At 37.6% G+C, this 17,630-nt stretch overlaps 2 protein-coding genes across 4 annotated transcripts in view; one reads left to right on the top strand and one right to left on the bottom strand.

The window, feature by feature from the left end:
- Window positions 1-3,002, top strand: part of oc90 (otoconin 90) — a 43,490-nt gene extending 40,488 nt beyond the window's left edge. Inside the window, exons 21-22 of the mRNA XM_055014681.1 lie at window positions 1,409-1,670; window positions 2,555-3,002. Coding sequence (XP_054870656.1) covers window positions 1,409-1,670; window positions 2,555-2,867 — 575 coding nt within the window. The 3' untranslated portion in view covers window positions 2,868-3,002. The remainder of the gene's footprint in view (window positions 1-1,408; window positions 1,671-2,554) is intronic.
- A 2-nt stretch (window positions 3,003-3,004) lies between these two features.
- efr3a (EFR3 homolog A (S. cerevisiae)) overlaps window positions 3,005-17,630 on the bottom strand; it is a 129,632-nt gene continuing 115,006 nt past the window's right edge. For all 3 annotated transcript variants that reach the window (XM_055014683.1, XM_055014682.1, XM_055014684.1), the window contains 4 exons: window positions 17,440-17,488; window positions 15,034-15,137; window positions 14,900-14,949; window positions 3,005-14,664 (listed from right to left, as the gene is read on the bottom strand). In XM_055014683.1, coding sequence (XP_054870658.1) covers window positions 14,559-14,664; window positions 14,900-14,949; window positions 15,034-15,137; window positions 17,440-17,488 — 309 coding nt within the window. In that variant the 3' untranslated portion in view covers window positions 3,005-14,558. The remainder of the gene's footprint in view (window positions 14,665-14,899; window positions 14,950-15,033; window positions 15,138-17,439; window positions 17,489-17,630) is intronic.

Raw genomic sequence — 17,630 nt, 5'->3', positions numbered from 1 at the left:
CAAGCAGAGTGGTCTAACCCACCAACAATCCAAACTGAATTTTATCTAGTTTCTGTAATATTTTCTGGTCTAGATTCTAGTGTCAGAGTGGTCTAACCCACAACCCAAATACAGCGTTACAGTGGAATGTTAGACCATTCTGGAAAACACTAAACTTTGAACCCATCTTTCTCCAAAAGTACAGAAAGTGAGTCAGACCATTCTGCTTCCAAACCCTTCAGTGCTCCTTTAACAAGTTTCCAATGTATTTTATGTCTCCAAATGGTCTCACTGCAAAAACTCCAAATCTTACCAAGTCTATTTGTCTTATTTTTAGTCAGAATGTCTCATCCCACTTGAATTAAGATAAATTCACTTAACAAGAGACGTTTCAGCAGATGGAGGGACTTGTTTTAAGACAATGCATCTTAAATATCTTGTTAAGTCAAACAATCTTGAAATTCTATCATATCTTGTTTTGAGTTGAATTTTACAAGAAAACTCAAAATAAGTTTAACCATGTCGTCCTGTGGGTCAAAATTAACCCGTTTTAAAGTTTGAAAAATGTGGAGAAAAAAATGTTCACAGTGAAACTTCTGATGTCCACATTTTCAACATTTTTGTGAAATCTTTGAACATTTTTTGGTGGAAAAAAAAGAATTGTTGAAAATGTTTAAGAACATTCACAAAAAAATCAAATTGCTGCTGCTGTTACACTGTTAATTTCCCTGCTGTGGGATCAATAAAGGTTTTATCTATCTATCTATCTATCTATCTATCTATCTATCTATCTATCTATCTATCTATCTATCTATCTATCTATCTATCACTAGATATTTTTAGGATTTTTTTGAAGATTTTTACTCATTTTTTGAAAATATTTACAAGAAATTTCTCGCCAAATTTAGGGGATTTAAAAAAAAACTTGTAAGGAATTATTGGAATTTTCTTCCTGAAGGTTTTGCAAATTTTCAGAAATTTGGGGAATTTTTTTTCTGATTTTTTGGATTTTTTTCAGACAAGGAAACAATATTTTTTGGTGCCTGTAAATGAGGACAACAGGAGGGTTAATACATCTCAAATTAGGAGGTTACATGAAAGCAAAAATCTATTTTTGAGTGAAAAACTGCTATTTTTTTTTAAAGCATATCTGGCTTATTTTAAGACACCTAAGCTTGACAATCCTTGTAAAATACAGCTTAAAATAAGTTTTCCCAGCTAATTTTGAGATCTCAATATTCTAAATATCATATCTTATTTTAAGAAATCTTACCAAGTCATTTTTCAGTTGTTCTGTTGGCAGATTTTTTCACTTATTTCAAGGTAAAAGTTCCTTGAAATAAGTTTTTTTTTGTTTTGAGAGGGGCATTTTTTCCAGTGTGAACCTCGTCTGAACCTGCTTTAACTCTTTCACTTCCTGTTTCTTCAGGTCAGGGCGTCACCGTGTGCGATAAGCTGCAGTGTGTTTGCGATAAAACCACGGCTGAATGCATGTCGGCGGCTCACTTCAACCACAGCCTGCCGTCGCAGCGCTGCAGCGGACCAGAACCGCCCTGCCGCCGGGCCAGCAGACCCCCCAAACCCCCCAGGGTTCCAGCCCAGTCCAACGAGGAACCGCCGGGGGGAGGGAGCAGCCAACAGGACACGTCTGCAGATACCAGCACCCCTCCACCAGCACACCTGCAGGACAGGTGAGGAACTGCAGCTGGAAAACCTTAAAACAAGACGTTCAAACCTGAATCACAAGGAAGGTTTTTAAATGCACAAACTCAGTTTAATCACCAAAAGAGGAAAAGTCTGGAGACTAAGAATTCTCCAGAATGACCCCGATTGTCCATAAAGATTCAAAAATTGTCATTTTAAACAAATTTTAGTAATTTTAAGCAAGTTTCCAGTAATTTTCGTGAGACTTCAAGACATTTTGGAGAATTTTGCATAATTTTGGACAATTTCTTAGTTATTTTGGATTTTGTTTCATATTTTTGTAATTTTGACAATTTTGACAAGTTATTTTGGAAAATTTGGGGTAATTTTTAAGTTATTTCGGGTAATTTTGGACAATGTTTCAATAATTTTGGTCAATTTTTGAGTTGTTTTGCATCATTTTTGAGTCATTTTGGCCAACTTTTGAGTTATTTAGGACAATTTTGCAGAATTTTGGACAATTTTTGAGTCATTTTGGACAGTTTTTGAGTCATTTTTGAGCTATTTTGGACAATTTTTGAGTTATTTGGGATAATTTTGGACAAGTTTGAGGCATTTATGACAATTTTTTAGTTATTTTGGACCATCAGACTGAGAGTAAAATGCAGCATGGCTCAGAAACAGTGAACAGAGGAGCAAGTTGGAGATACATCCAGCATGGACAAACATCTTCCTACAGATGATGAAGTCGATGAAGAAAACAGTTAAAAACTACAGATTTTTGCTTTTTTTGGCTCCTTGGAGGAAACTCTGAATTAAATAATCAAACGTCTAAGACATGAACATAAATAACATAAATGAGAACAATGTGAGTTTCAAAGAGCATTTTAGTCATTTTGTGCTCAGATCCATAAACTATTTCTGTCTGCAGTAATGAAAGCTCCAACCTGAAGGACGACGGCGAATCAACAAGTCGTCCTCTTCATCTTCATCCTCCTCTTCATCTTCATCCTCCTCTTCATCGTCCTCCTGAATCAAGTGAGGACAGTAAAGAGTCGACGACAGCGAGCAGGATTCAAACCCACAACCTGAAACCGAGTGAAGGAAAACCAGGAGGGAGGGAAGAAGAAGAAAAACAAGAAGAAGAAGAAGAAGAGGAGGAGGAAGAAGAAGAGGAGGAAGAAGAGGAGGAGGAGGAAGAGGAGGAGGAAGAAGAAGAGGAGGAGGAGGAAGAAGGCATCTAGAAAGAATCTTTCTTTTCATCGGCAGCTTTAGGAGTCACTGTTTTCTTAGAAAATTTTGTAATTTACAGAAATCAGATGTCTTTGATTTTCAGGCAGTTCTTTTTTAAATTTGGAATAAAAACAGCAGAAACTCGACGTGTTTGATAGAAACACTTTATTTTATCTCTTGAACAATAATCTCGATGCACAATTTTCTATTAAACAGAGGCTTCGATATAAAACGCTGAGGCTCCACCGCTGCTGCTGGTCCAGGAAACGATTCAACCTTCACATTTAACGTCACTTTTTATGCAATTTAGACGCAAAATTTGAGTAATTTTTGACATTTTTTTGTCTTTTTTATCAATTTTTCAGTCATTTTGAACAACTTTTCAGTTATTTTTGACAATCTTTGTGTAATTTTGGACAATTTTTGAGTCATTTAGAACAATTTTCAACCATTTTTGACTCATTTTTGAGGTATTTTGGACAATTTTTGTGTAAGTTTGAGCAATTTGGAGTCATTTTGAAGAACTTTTGAATTATTTTGAACTATTTTTGAGTAATTTTGAACAATTTTGAGTAATTTTTGACAATTTTTGAGTTATTTTGGACAATTTTGATATAGTTTTGAACAATTTTTGAGTCATTTCGAACAATTTTGAGTAATTGATAATTTTGCATAATTTTGGACAATTTTGAGTTGTTTTGGACAACTTTTGGTGTGGTCAGATCATTCTACACAGCGTTGCTTTAGCGCTAGAGAATGGTCTGACTGTGTGAGACTGTTCGTTGGTTTACTGATCCTAAACTCTGTTGATGTTATCAGCTCTCTGTGCATTTTTTGACAACAGAATCATATTTCATGGAAGAAAACAAAACATCAATGAAGGTAAAACTTCCTGAACCTGCAGCCGGAGTGGAGCCTCTGCGCCCTCTAGTGGTTTAAAGTTTAAGCTGAGCTTTAGCAGTTTGTCACTGTGAAGGCCAAACACGTATTTACCTCTAAAACTGGCACAAAAATACAAACTGTTGCATCACAAACATAAAAAACAGCATCAGAAGCTCAGTTTTTTGTTACTCTTGTAGTTTTGCAGATTTAAACTGAAAAAGTCGGTCCTGACGGGTGAAGGAACGTTCGTCTGGTTGATATTTTTAAAGCATTTTTTGCGTCCAGCATCCTGAAGTAAGGCAGCTCAGCTCATTCACTGAATCTTCTCATCTTGGTTCGAACATTTTAAGACTCGACTTCCATCACCCATCAGCAGAGACACTTCTTACAGTTTTTTATTTCTCGAACACGACATTTCACAAACTGAACATCGGGAATAAAAACACCTCTGTACCAAACACTGATCTGTGCTGATTGGTTTTTGCTAAAGTACCACAGTGATCAAAGTGCAAACACTACATCATATTTTACTTTAATACGTCTGCTGCTGTTCAAACGACTCGTCGAGCTAAAATCTAGGAAATACGTCGTTCGTTTATCAAAAGTAGCTGAGGCTCTTTTCACAGACTGATTGGTTTCTGCATCCAGCTAAGATTTAAACTGTTCTCAGATCATTTTTTTTTACTCATTTAAACGTTATTTATCTTTATCGGCTCAGGATGGACTCAGCTCCAGATTCACAACGTGGAGTTGTTAGATTGTTGTTCCAAAATGCTCTAATACTGGCAAACTGTTGTTCTTACAACATGAAAACAAGACGGTAATTATGGATTTTATCTCTTTTATCATTTGTTTTGCTCGTATTTGCATGTGGGTTAACATTAGTGGACGTTCTTAAGTCTGTATTTTATAAATTGGAAGCATTAAAAGCAGCTGAATTAGTCGTTAGCAGTTGCTGGATTAATGTAATACTGACAAACAATAACGCATTGATTTTCAATTTTCAAGTAGTAGATATCTTCTTTACCTACAACATGCACTGCTAACGGTACTAGCTTACGGGCTACCAGCTCTGTTAGCCAAATAGCTTACAACCGATTAAAATCAACTTTTTTCTCTGATTTTTAACTGGGTTTATGGATGTTAATTTCCAATGAATATTACAGATCAAATCCTTCTGAATCTATAAATATGTGGCTCAAGTCTGTGTGTTCAGATTTGACAAAGATATGACAATTTTTGGTGGAAATTGCGGCAACCAGTTAGCAGTTAAGTTTTAGATTTCCCACTAGCAGTTACTTGCTAATTTTGCTGATAAATATCTATCAGGAGAGAAGTGCACCGCTAATGGTACTCGCTTACAGACTACCAGTTAAATAGCTACTTAGCTAGTTAGCTGAATTCCACCTTTTAAAAAACAAACAAATGCTCTTCAAGTTTGGACAACAATTAGCTTTCCTGCTAATTTAAAGTCTGCACCTGTTCGCATTGAAATCATCCAGTGGTGTTTAGCGGTTAAGTTTTAGGTTTCTAGCTAATGTCCCCTTTTCACGTTTTGACACATCTTGGGTTTCACACTGACTTGCTAATTTTGCTATCAAATATCCATCAGGAGACAAGTGCGCCGCTAACTGTACTAGCTTATGGGCTACCAGCTAAATAGTTAAAAAGCCAAATCGCTTACAGCTGCTTAAAATTCACTTTTTTCTATGATTTTTAATTGGATTACTTGGTTAACTTCCAATAATTATTAGAGATTAAGTTCTCCTGAATCTATAAATATGTGGACTGAGTCTGTGCGTTCAGATTTTACAAAGATACGATAATTTTTGGCAGAAATTGCGTCATCCAGTTTTGCAGTATTGCTTCAGATGACAGAAAAGCTGATGCTGGTGAATCTAAATGAAATCTGGAAGCAGTTTGTTTTAACGGCATCATGAATTAACACGCGTCTCGACTGATTTTTGTGAATCAGTTAAGTTTTAGGTTTCTAGCTAATGTCTCCTATTTCATGCATTGGACATATCTTGGGTTTCACACTGACTTGCTAATTTTGCTAACAAATATCCACCAAGAGAGAAGCGCACCGCTAACGGTACTAGCTAATGGACAACCAGTTAAATAGCTAGTTAGCCAAATAGCTTACAGCTGCTAAATATTTGCTTTTTTCTATGACTTGTAATCAGGATTATGGATGTCAACTTCCAATAAATATTAGAGATCAAGTCCTCCTGAATCTATAAATATGTGGACTGGGTCTGTGCTATCAGATTTTACAAAGATACGATGATTTTTGGTGGAAATTGCGGCGCCCAGTTTTGCAGTATTGCTTCAGATCACAGAAAAGCTGATGCTGGTGAATCTAAATGGAATCTGGAAGCAGTTTGTTTTAACGCCGTCGTGAGTTTACACGTTTCCTGACTGATTTTTGTGAATCTGGAACTGAATCTTTGACCAAAAAAAAAAACATCTTTCAAATCTAAAACTTTGCTCCGCCTGAGCCGGGAAAAAAAAAAACCCATAGAAATCTAGAAAGTTAGCAGATTGCACTGATTTAGTCTTATCTAAAAATAACTGACATCTGACTATAGATACTCATCTTTCACCACATTTGAAATGATATCACTGATTCTCCTGCACCGTCCCGTTGAAACCCTGAACCACGAAGGTACACAACAAAAAACTAAATGAATACATAGAATTCAGCATTCGTCTCCTTAAAGTCTCCCAGGCTCTGAAATCTCCACCAGGCAAAGATTTGACGACATGTGATGCATAAAATGTACAAAAATAGATATGATATACTGCTGTAATGACACATTCATCGTATTCCAGCCACATCTAAACCAACGACTCGTCCACCGTTTACATCCGACTTTTCTCCGAACTGAAATCTGTTCACGCTGTGCTGGCTCGGGTTTTTCACATGTTCGAAGAAAAGTCAGCTTTCCGGTGGATGAGGGCGTTTAGATGGATTAAGTTTCAGCATATTTTCCCCCTAAGGGGCGACAGTTAATAAATCATGCAGTTAGTTCATATAATGCATGTTTTTTACGAGCTATGATTCTACGATACGAAGTTTAAAGCTAAGATGTAATGCATAAACATTTTACTTTCATTCATTCTGCTCATTAGTTTTGTTTTAAAATTCAACTCTTCACCAAACAAGACTCCATTTGCATCTCTGTCAGGATTTATCATCTGGACAGAAACACATTTTCAACCCTTCCTCTGGTTGGATTTCGATGTAAAGTTTGCAGCAAACATGAGAAAGCAACGTGGGACGATGTGCAAAGCAAAGGTCACGTATCAAACAACTTTATCGCATTTTTATAGCTAATAAACGAACGCTGTCAGATTGAGATGAACTTTTACAAACTATATCATAATGAGCTTCAACAGGAGCAACTCGTGCACCTTTTGGAGTCTCTTTCAACCAATTAACTTACTTCATTTGCATGTTTACACAATGTGTTGTTGAGATTTTGGAGGTTTTCACGTTAGTTCTTCTTCAGTCTATCATTACCCAACAACCCTTAAAATGTATACGTGGTATTAATGTGCATCAATGGACCAGAAAAACTCCACCTTCAGTTCTTCAAGAGCCCAGAGGAGGCCTGGATGATTCATTTCATTGAAAATTTGCAGTTATATCATTAGTTTACCCAAATTTGCAGAAGAAAACCACATGACATGATCTAAAGCTTCAGAAAAACCCTATGAGGCAAATCTTTAAGTCTTTTTCTTCTGTAGTCTTTGCTCGCTCGATGAACATTAGGCTGAAGATGCACACAAGCTTCCTTGGGGTTCAGTTGTTGGGAGTCTGTTTCAACCAATCAGCTGCTTGCTTAATAGCATTGTTAAGATCTGGAACATTTGTGCATGGCTTCCTCTGCAACCTACGATTATTCCACAAGCTTCAAAAGCTCATAAAGATGTTAATGTTTGCCACTGTAGAAGCAAAACTCCACCTGAAACCCTTTAAAGAGTCTTGAAAAATGGAGGTTTTCTACATTGTCATTAAATTCCATTTGCAGATAATCATGTAATGCAATCAAAAACTTGAGAAAAGCTGCTAAAATGCATCTTTTTTTAACAAACACTCAACCAAAGTAGGTAGCCAGAGTCAGTGAAAAAGCTAGTTAGCACTGATGCTAGCTCTGCTACCCCCACTGATCACATGACCCTTGATTTGCACATTATCGTGGTTCTTCCAGAGTTTAATGAATCGATGCCGTCGTTAAAGCTGTACGCTGATGATCCCTGCTTTAACGCGAATCTAGACGCAGATCGAACTGTTGCTAAATAATGCGAATTAACTAATAAAGTTCAGATTTTTCATCATTTTTCAAACATTTTTTCATTATACTGTTATTTTGGAGTCATATTGGACAAAGTTTGAATCATTTTCAGGCTCATGCTGGTGATTTCAAACACAGATTTTCAAATGTACACTTTCAACCTTTCAGAAACACAACTGGCACCCAACAATTTTTAACAAAACCCCCTGAAACATCCACAATTACGTAGAAAACATCCCTGAAAACCTCTCTTACATTCACTTCTCCAATTTCTCTCTTGACCAAAGGTGCATCCAAACCAAACAAACAGTTCCACTTCCTCTCAGACGAACCAACACTGTGCTACTTCTTGTTGTACACTGACTCGCTAAATTAGCCAACAACAATCAAAGTGGGGACAGGTGCACTGCTAACAGCATTAGTTTGCAGGCTAAATAGCTACTTAGCTAGTTAGCTGAATTGCACCTTTTGAAATACAAATGCTCTTCAATTTTGAAGAAAAATGCATGTTAGCTTTCCTGCTACTGTGAAGTCTGCACTGGTTAGCATCGAAATCATCCAGTGTTGTTTAGCAACTTTAGTTTCTAGCTAATGGCCACTATTTCATGCATTGGACACATCTTGGGTTTCACACTGACTTGCTAATTTTGTTAACAAATATACACACAGAGAGAAGTGCACCGCTAACAATACTAGCTTACAGGCTACCAGTTAAATAGCTACTTAGCTAAATTCTACCTTTAAAAAATGAACAAATGCTCTTGAACAACAATTAGCTTTCCTGCTAACGTAAAATCCACACCGGTTAGCAACGAAATCATCCCGTGTTGTTTAGCGGTTAAGGTTTAGGTTTCTAGCTAATGTCCACTATTTCATCCATTGGACACATCTTTCTAATTTTGCTAACAAATATCCACTAAGAGAGAAGTGCACTGCTAAATGTACTAGCTTACGGGCTACCAGCTAAATAGCTAGTTAGTCAAATAGCTTACAACCACTTAAAATTTGCTGTTTTCTCTGACTAACCGGGTTTATGGATGTGAACTTCTAATAAATATTAGAGATCAAGTCCTCCTGAATCTATAAATTTGTGGACCGAGTCTGTGCATTCAAATTTTTACAAAGATACGATGATTTTTCATGGAAATTATGGCACCCAGTTTTGCAGTATTGCTTCAGATGACAGAAAAGCTGATGCTGGTGAATCTAAATGGAATCTGGAAGCAGTTTGTTTTAACGGCATCATGAATTAACACGTGTCTCGACTGATTTTTGTGAATCAGTTAAGTTTTAGGTTTCTAGCTAATGTCTCCTATTTCATGCATTGAGCACATCTTGGGTTTCACACTGACTTGCTAATTTTGCTAACAAATATCCACTAAGAAAGAAGTGCACTGCTAAATGCACTAGCTTATGGGCTACCAGTTAAATAGCTAGTTAGTCAAATAGCTTACCACCACTTAAAATCTGCTATAAATATTAGAGATTAAGTCCTCGTGAATCTATACATGTGTGGACCGAGTCTGTGGGTTCACATTTTACAAAGATACGACAGTTTTTGGTGGCAATTGAGATGACCAGCTAGTGGTCAAGCTTTAGGTTTCTTGCTAATGTCCCATTTTCATGCATTGACACATCTTGGATTTCACACTGATGACCAAAGATGCATCAGAACCAAACAGGATCCAGACAAACAGTTCCTGGTCCTCTCAGATAAACCAAACAGTTCTTCGTCCTCTCAGACAAACCAAACAGTTCCTGGTCCTCTCAGACAAACCAAACAGTTCTTTGTCCTCTCAGACAAACAAAAGAGTTCCTGGTCCTCTCAGACAAACCAAACAGTTCTTCGTCCTCTCAGACAAACCAAAGAGTTCCTGGTCCTCTCAGACAAACCAAACAGTTCTTCGTCCTCTCAGACAAACCAAAGAGTTCCTGGTCCTCTCAGACAAACCAAACAGTTCCTCGTCCTCTCAGACAAACCAAACAGTTCTTCGTCTTCTCAGACAAACCAAACAGTTCCTCGTCCTCTCAGACAAACCAAACAGTTTCTTGTCCTCTCAGACAAACCAAACAGTTCTTCATCCTCTCAGACAAACCAAACAGTTCTTCATCCTCTCAGACAAACCAAACAGTTCTTCATCCTCTCAGACAAACCAAATAGTTCCTGGTCCTCTCAGACAAACCAAAAAGTTCCTGGTCCTCTCAGACAAACCAAAGAGTTCCTCGTCTTCTCAGACAAACCAAAGAGTTCCTGGTCCTCTCAGACAAACCAAAGAGTTCCTCGTCTTCTCAGACAAACCAAAGAGTTCCTGGTCCTCTCAGACAAACCAACACCGACCTTCATCCTGGCATCAAGCAGCTGCTCAGACCAAACAGTAGCAGCAGGTATCTTCCTCCAGCTGGAGGGATTTTCTCTCCACACTGAACTCAGATCAGAGGAAAGCGCTGATAACCATCTGCTATTACAGATCACAGCTGCAGCTGCACCAGATACGAAGCATCTCCTTCCAAGAACGCCTCTTTTTGGAAACTAAACGTGACCTCGTGGTAGCCGCAGAAAACGCACAGATGATTAAATCCTCCAAAAGCTCTGAGAGGCTGAAGACGGATATTAATATTAATGCATTCAGCGGGGAGGTTAACTTTGAAGCTCTCGTCTTTTGGAGACGTCCATACGGCTCCAGCAACATTCAGCCTTTTTAGATTAAGACGTTCTCAGATCAGGAAACAGGAGGGAGGCCACATCTGTCTTTGGCAATGAAGCGTGTTTTGTTTTTTTAGAAACTGCCAACAGAGCTGTGAGGAGGTAAAGCTGCTGGTTGAGACGGAAAACAGAATAAAGTCATGGAAAGGACGTTTTACCAGCTGACAAACTAACAGAGTCGATTTTACATGTACAGCAGCAATGATCGGAAACTTAACGGCATTTTTGTTCAGATGAAAAAGTGTCTGATACGACTCATCACACCCAGATAAAACTATTTACTGCTGTATAAATTAAATCAAATGGGTTCAGAGTTTACCTATTTGTTGTTAGATGAGATTTATTGTGATGGGAGATAAATTAGTTCCTCTGTTTCCTCTGTGTGAAACGAAGAACAAAATGAGTCCACGCCAATATTTAGTCTAAACATCTAAAAACCAGCCTGGATTGAACATAGTCTCATTTTTAAACCCTGTTCGATTAATTTTGGACAGATTTCAAGTTATCATGAATAAACATGTATCATTTTGTGGAAAGTTTATAGTCATCTTGATAAGTGTCAGGATATTATTAAAATGTTTCCAGTTGTTTTAGACAATCTATCTACTTTTGGACAGATTTGGACACGTTTTAAAACATTTAGATCAATTTTTTGAGTCATTTTGGACAATCTTTATCTTATGTTGGACAAATATTGACTCATTCTAGACTCTTTTAGGTTAGTTTGGATGATTTTGAGTCATTTGAGACAGATTTCAGGTCAAAATATCTATGGAGATTTATGGAGACACTAGACCACCCTTGGTTGAAAATGTTGACCTTTTTTTTCCGTTTTCAAGGACCAATAATTCAAATTTGTCCTCTGCTGGATCCATTCAATCATTTAGATCTGCTGGAAATGAGTCTGTTGGTGTTTTCACCTAATTTCTTGGCTGTGGAAGTTTCATTTTTGAATATACTCAAACTTTAAAATGTCTTTCTAGTTAAGATGTTTTTGAGAACTCACAGTTCTGAAAACATCAGAATTTTTTTTTTTTAAATTTGGAGAAAAAATCTTACAGAAATTAATTTTGGGTCCCAAATACCAAATAAGTAAACTTTGAACAAACTCTGAGACTTTGAACTGACACCAGCTGAAACATCTGTAGGTTCTTCAACTGACTTCATTTTATTTAGTTGCTGTTTTTACCTCCCAATAACTACGCAGGTGTTTGTTCTTTTTGCTTAAATTTGCAGCTCAAGGCTTCAGATAACAAGATGAGAACACGCAGGTTTGATCAATTTAAGTCTGAGTGCAGGTTTGAGGGAATAAGTGCATTAAATTCTCTATTAATCAAGCTTCACCTCGGATGCACTGAAGAGATGAAATGCTGCACTTTACAGAATCATTCAGCGTTTTATGCTAATCCTGTTTTGGAGACTTGAAGGACATTTTATCCGAACTGTGCTGTTTTCATCACAAACCACCAAAAAATGTTTGTGGAAGTTAATAATTCATTAAAAACCTCAGTTTTTCCAGCAACTTTGCTTTCAGCTTCGTGGAAGACGTGATGTTTGTTCGACACTCTTAAACTCCTGCATTGTTTCCTGTTTGTTACTCATTCAGGCTAATTAAAGTCGTGTTTCCATTCAATTGTGAAACAATAACGAAGCAAACTTTGCATAAAAATGTAAAAAGTTGTGAATTCGGCTTGTTCTCAACTTTAGCTGTGTTTGTGTGGTCAGAAGGTGGCGCTAGAGGACACGTTAGTTGACATAAAGAGTAGAAGAAGCTGCAAACAAAACCAATTTGTTTTTCGACAGCTAAAAATAAAACTGGAAGAGGAAGAAAAAGAACAAACAAAACTTTGTTCACTGACGAGAGAAAAATGGAGGAAAAGTTTTTAATCTAAACTTGTAATTATTCACTCATGTTAGCTACTGAACACGTTTAATATTATTGAAAAAGTCAAAAACCGTCTCAAGCCAGCATAGAAACTTCTTCTCAAAGGTTTTTTAAAGTATAGCTTCAAAATACGTCACGGGAACACAACTTTTGTTGCACTTCTGTGCTTCAAAAATGGTCTGAAATTCCCATTTCACAGTTATTACGACCTCATCACCTCCAGAAGGACCTGATTTTGAAATCTGGTGAACAGAAATGAACGTCTAGGAGTTCATGACCTGTTCCCTCTTTTCCTTGATGCTTACATCCAATAAATGCCCCATCACACTTGACAGTAGTTGGTTTTCCACTGCAGGACTCATTTTCAGTCGTTCTGTCTCCATTTCGGTGTCTGATCTGAGCGCTATGACAACAAACTTCGGATATATGGTGACTTTTAGCTTGTGATGTTAGATTGCAGTAAACGGCTGATGGACGAGGACGTCAAGAACCAGAACCAGAATTACGCTCCAAGTTTAGTTTTCTAAGGGTTTCTATGAAGAATCTACAGTAGGTACCTTTATATCCCCTAAAACCAGTCTTAAAGATGTTCTGCTGGGTATGTTCTGAGATCTACAACCACAAAGTTGCAAAAAAACAACGGATATATCAAGTTCTATGTAGGAAGTAGAACGATGGAGGTGCGATATGTTGGTATACTGTATATGGTTGGTTGTGATAGAAGACGACAGTTAATAGACGAGGATGTCGAGAAGGCAGAAATATGGTGCTTTACTACTCAAGTTCAGGGTTTCTGAGAAAAATCTAGAGTACGTACCTTTATATCCATTAAAACCAGCCTGAAAGAGGTTCTACTGAAACAGATCTTAGATCTATGACCACAAAGTTGACTCAAAGTGGTGAAAAGCCCATTGGATAAATCCAGTTCCACGTAGGAAGTAGAACAATGGAGGTTTGATACGTTGGTATACATGGTTAGTTGTGATGTTAGCTAGAAGACAATGGTTATTTACTACCCAAGTTCATGGTTTCTAAGAAGCATCTAGAGTGGGTACTTCTATATCCCCTAAAACCAGCCTGAAGGAGGTTCTACTGAGTCGGTTCTTGCAACCTGCAAACATTTGGGTCAACATTAAACGTCTTACAAGCTCCTGCAGTGGAAAAGATCCTTCAACACCAGATGAAAACAAGAAATCTGCACCACTTCAACGCCCTTCAGCAGTAAGATGTCTCATCTGTTTGGCTGTTTCCATCATTAAAATCTGACTGTTTCTAGAAACCAGCAGCAAATCAACCATCACCAAGCATGAGCCACGTTTCTACTACAGCTTTAGAGTCTCTCGTGTTGCTTTCGCTTCGTCTCCTAACTCTCAGCTGGTAGCTGAAGCTTATTTAACAGCGAAAGTTTAACAGCGATCAGCAGTGAAACTAAAACTAATCTACTACTGCTGCTTGTGTTTTTGGTAGTTTTTGCAGCACACAGTTTTCTACTAATTTGTGACTTGACAAGAGAACAGACATCTGTTAGAAGGTCTTAGCCTTAATCTAGAGAGCGTTGTTTGATATGTACACGGCGTGAAGCAACATCCGATTCAATGCGCTAAAATCTCGGGCGGTTTACATTGTTTTTTTTTTGTTTTTTTTTCTTCAAAAGCTGAGTTTCAGGGAAAGAAAATGCAGCAAGTCAGAAAAGTCTGATAAATGAATCAGCGTATAGCAGAAAAACTTTCATAAACTGCATTTTTTGGGTTTTTAGATGGAATATTTCTACTTTTGAGGCTTGAAGATGCTCCGGTTTTATAGCATTTTCATTCCTTGTGCCGGGGAAAGAGGTCAAAGTGGAATACGGGTTGTGATTGTGTTGTTCTTTCTCAGCGTTTTTAATTTTTGCGGTTTCGTGTGCGATGTTGGTGTGTTTATGTGGCGTTTCTCAATAGACACACAGGTCTGGAAACTTCATCTCGTAGATGGGGACGGACTGGTGCTGGGTGTGTCCGGCCGAGATGGAAACCACTCCGGACGGACTGGGAGGAGGCCTGCAGGGTGGAAGAAGTTCCCGTCAGGATTCACATTTTACTGGTTTGGTAGAAACATCGTTCTTTTTGGCTGGTTTGGAGAAACTTTAAGCTTTTCTGATGAATATTTTAGGACATTTCAAGTGTGGCTTCTCTGATTTTAAATGGTCAAATGTGTTCTGCTTTATTTCATCAATGGTTTGTCAAACTTTCAACAAAAACAGAGATTTAATATTTAATCATTGAACCGACTTACCGGATGGTGAGTTCGAAGATTTGAGCCAGTCGGTCGTGCAGCATGTTCGCCTGCAGAAACAGCATTTAAAGTCAGAGGAGTATTTGTTTCTGAGGGTTTAATCATAAATTTATCTTTTTTCAAATGATTTTTACCTTGGACTCGCAGTGGGCAGCGATCTCCTCAAACGGAGCTTTCTGGAACTTCTCCATCACCTGACGCCTCTTTTCTCGCTCCTGTTCCTCCAAACCCGTCGTATCTGAAACCACACGGAAAAACTTTTATCTCCAACTTACTTTATATGACAACAATACAGATGGTATTTGTTTTATATGTTCTACAGGAGGTGGAATAACTTGAACGTTAAAGTACATGTGAGTTCTTTGAGTACTTTTTTCAGTTTTTCCTTCAAATTTATTTTTAAAATCTGCTCACTGCGATGTTTCTGCAAAAATGGACGAATTAAAAAATGTTTTTCTAAAGCTAAAGGATGGAAAAAGCCAAAATTGAGGTTTGGAAAAATATTAAAACCACCAGAAGTGCAGCTTCAGCGGCATTAAAAATGTGCTGAATTAGCTGCTAGCAGCTGCAGTTTGCAAGTACAGATAAATATCACTGGATTGAACTGTTTTTACAGTTTCTGGCTAATAAATGGTGTCATTTTGGTTTAAAACTTTTGTTAATTTAACCTTTATTTAACCAGGAGAAGATCCTGTTGAGATTAAGAACCTCTTTTTCAAGGGAGTCCTGGCCAAGATAGGCAGCAAATACAAAACACAGTTATGAAATTACACAGTTAAAACATAATTAAAATATGAAAAATAATAAACAAAATAATAATGATTAAATTTACAAGCAAGTTATAAAAAACAAGTGCATGTTGTGGAAACGGCCTCAAGAACTCGCAGTTTAGATTTAAAGGCACTCAATGAGATTAAGTCAGTTAATTTCCAGTCTTTCTGCAACACATTCCAGGCAGAAGGTGCAGAATAAACAAAAGCCTTTTTACCCAGTTCAGCACAAACATATGGAACTGAAAGCAACAGATGATCTTGTGATCTGAGCGAGTGAAGATCACAACTTTTCTGTGTCATCAAGGAGCTAATGTAGGAGGGCAGTCATCCAAGTATTGCCTTATATATGAAAATATACCAATGATGGATCCTTCTGGTGGCTAAAGCTGCCATCTTACCTGAGAGTAAAACTCGCCATGGAGCGTTGATATTTTACAATTCGTAATAAACCTCAGCAAAGCTCGGTAAACAGTGTCAACCATTCTAAGACTTTGAGCAGAAGCATTCATGTACAAAAGATCTCCATAATCCAACAGACAAAAAGTCGCAGCGACAAGCCGCTTTTTTACACTAAAAGAAAAACTCAACTTGTTTTGAAAATAAAAAAGTTTTTGCCTCAGCTTCTTCACAAGATTCTCCACATGTGGCTTGAAGGTGAGGGAGTCATCAAACAAGACACCCAGGTATTTATACACCTGAACCACCTCTATTTCATTTCCCTCCAGTGTGGACACTGAGGGAATCATCTGTGGCCACTTCCTGTGGCAACTTGTGCTGAATTAGCAGCTAGTGGCTCCAGTTTGCAGTGCGCCTGTAGATTATATTATAAATCAGAATAGAATAGAATGTCCTTTAGTTTCTACCTAATAAATGGTGTAATTCTGGTTTTAGATGTGTCGCATTAGCAGCTCCAGTTTCCTGTAAAGTATACTAAAAATGATCACTGATTAATGTGACACAGACAGAAACTTAAAAATGTGGTGATTCTCAGGTAAATTCTGCAGCTTCTTTTGTCTGGGATCCTCAGAAAAGTTGAACATTTCTTAATTTTTTTGTTCTGCTTTTGCAGTTTCTGGCTAGTCAGTGGTGTAGTTTTGGTTTTAAACATACAGAATTAGCCATTAGCAGCTCCAGTTTGCAGGGTTTCTGTAAAAGTACAGAAAAACATCACTAGATTGAAACTGGACACTGATAGAATGTAAAAATCTGGTGATTCTCAGGTCAATTCTGCAGGTTCTTTTGTCTAGGATCCTCAGAATAGTTGAAAGTATTTTCATTTTTCTTCAGTTTTTACAGTTTCTGGCTAATAAATGGTGTAATTTTGTTTTTAATCTTGTGCTGAATTAGCCGTTAGCAGTTCCAGTTTCCTGTAAAGTACATTAAAAATGATCACTGATTACCGTGACACTGAAACTTAAAAATGTGGTGATTCTCAGGTAACTTCTGTAGCTAAATTCTAACTTTCAGAGCAGATTCATTGACATTTTTAGAGTTTATAATCAGCGTGAGGAGCAGCCAAAATGTGAGTCGTGAATCATAAATTTGACTTTCATGATGAAGACTATTAATATGAGAGTTTGTCAGCTCTGATGACGGGTCGTAGATCTTTGTAATTCTCTGGACATTACTGTTGACGTTTTGGCTTCTTGTCAGAGCAGATCTGACCTGAAGGACGACTTCACTCCTGACAAGAAGCCAAGAACCGTAAATTTAATTTGTGAGATGCTTCAGTGAATCCACAGCGGTTTGATGTAAAACGTTTCTCACCAATGGCCTTCTTCAGGGTCTCAAACGTGATCTCCTCGGCCAGCTGGGACTGAAGACACAAAAACACAGAAACATGAGTCTGCGGGGAATCAAACATTCCTACCGTCACCATCTCAAGTTTAATTCAGAGTAACCCAAACACTAAGTTCTGTAAGAATTTTTGGCCAAATCTCAGACCATTATTGTATTTT

Source organism: Amphiprion ocellaris, chromosome 10 (genome assembly GCF_022539595.1).
Source record: "Amphiprion ocellaris isolate individual 3 ecotype Okinawa chromosome 10, ASM2253959v1, whole genome shotgun sequence".
In the NCBI taxonomy this organism is placed as follows: Eukaryota; Metazoa; Chordata; class Actinopteri; family Pomacentridae; genus Amphiprion; species Amphiprion ocellaris.
This window is presented reverse-complemented; position numbering and strand designations above follow the sequence as displayed.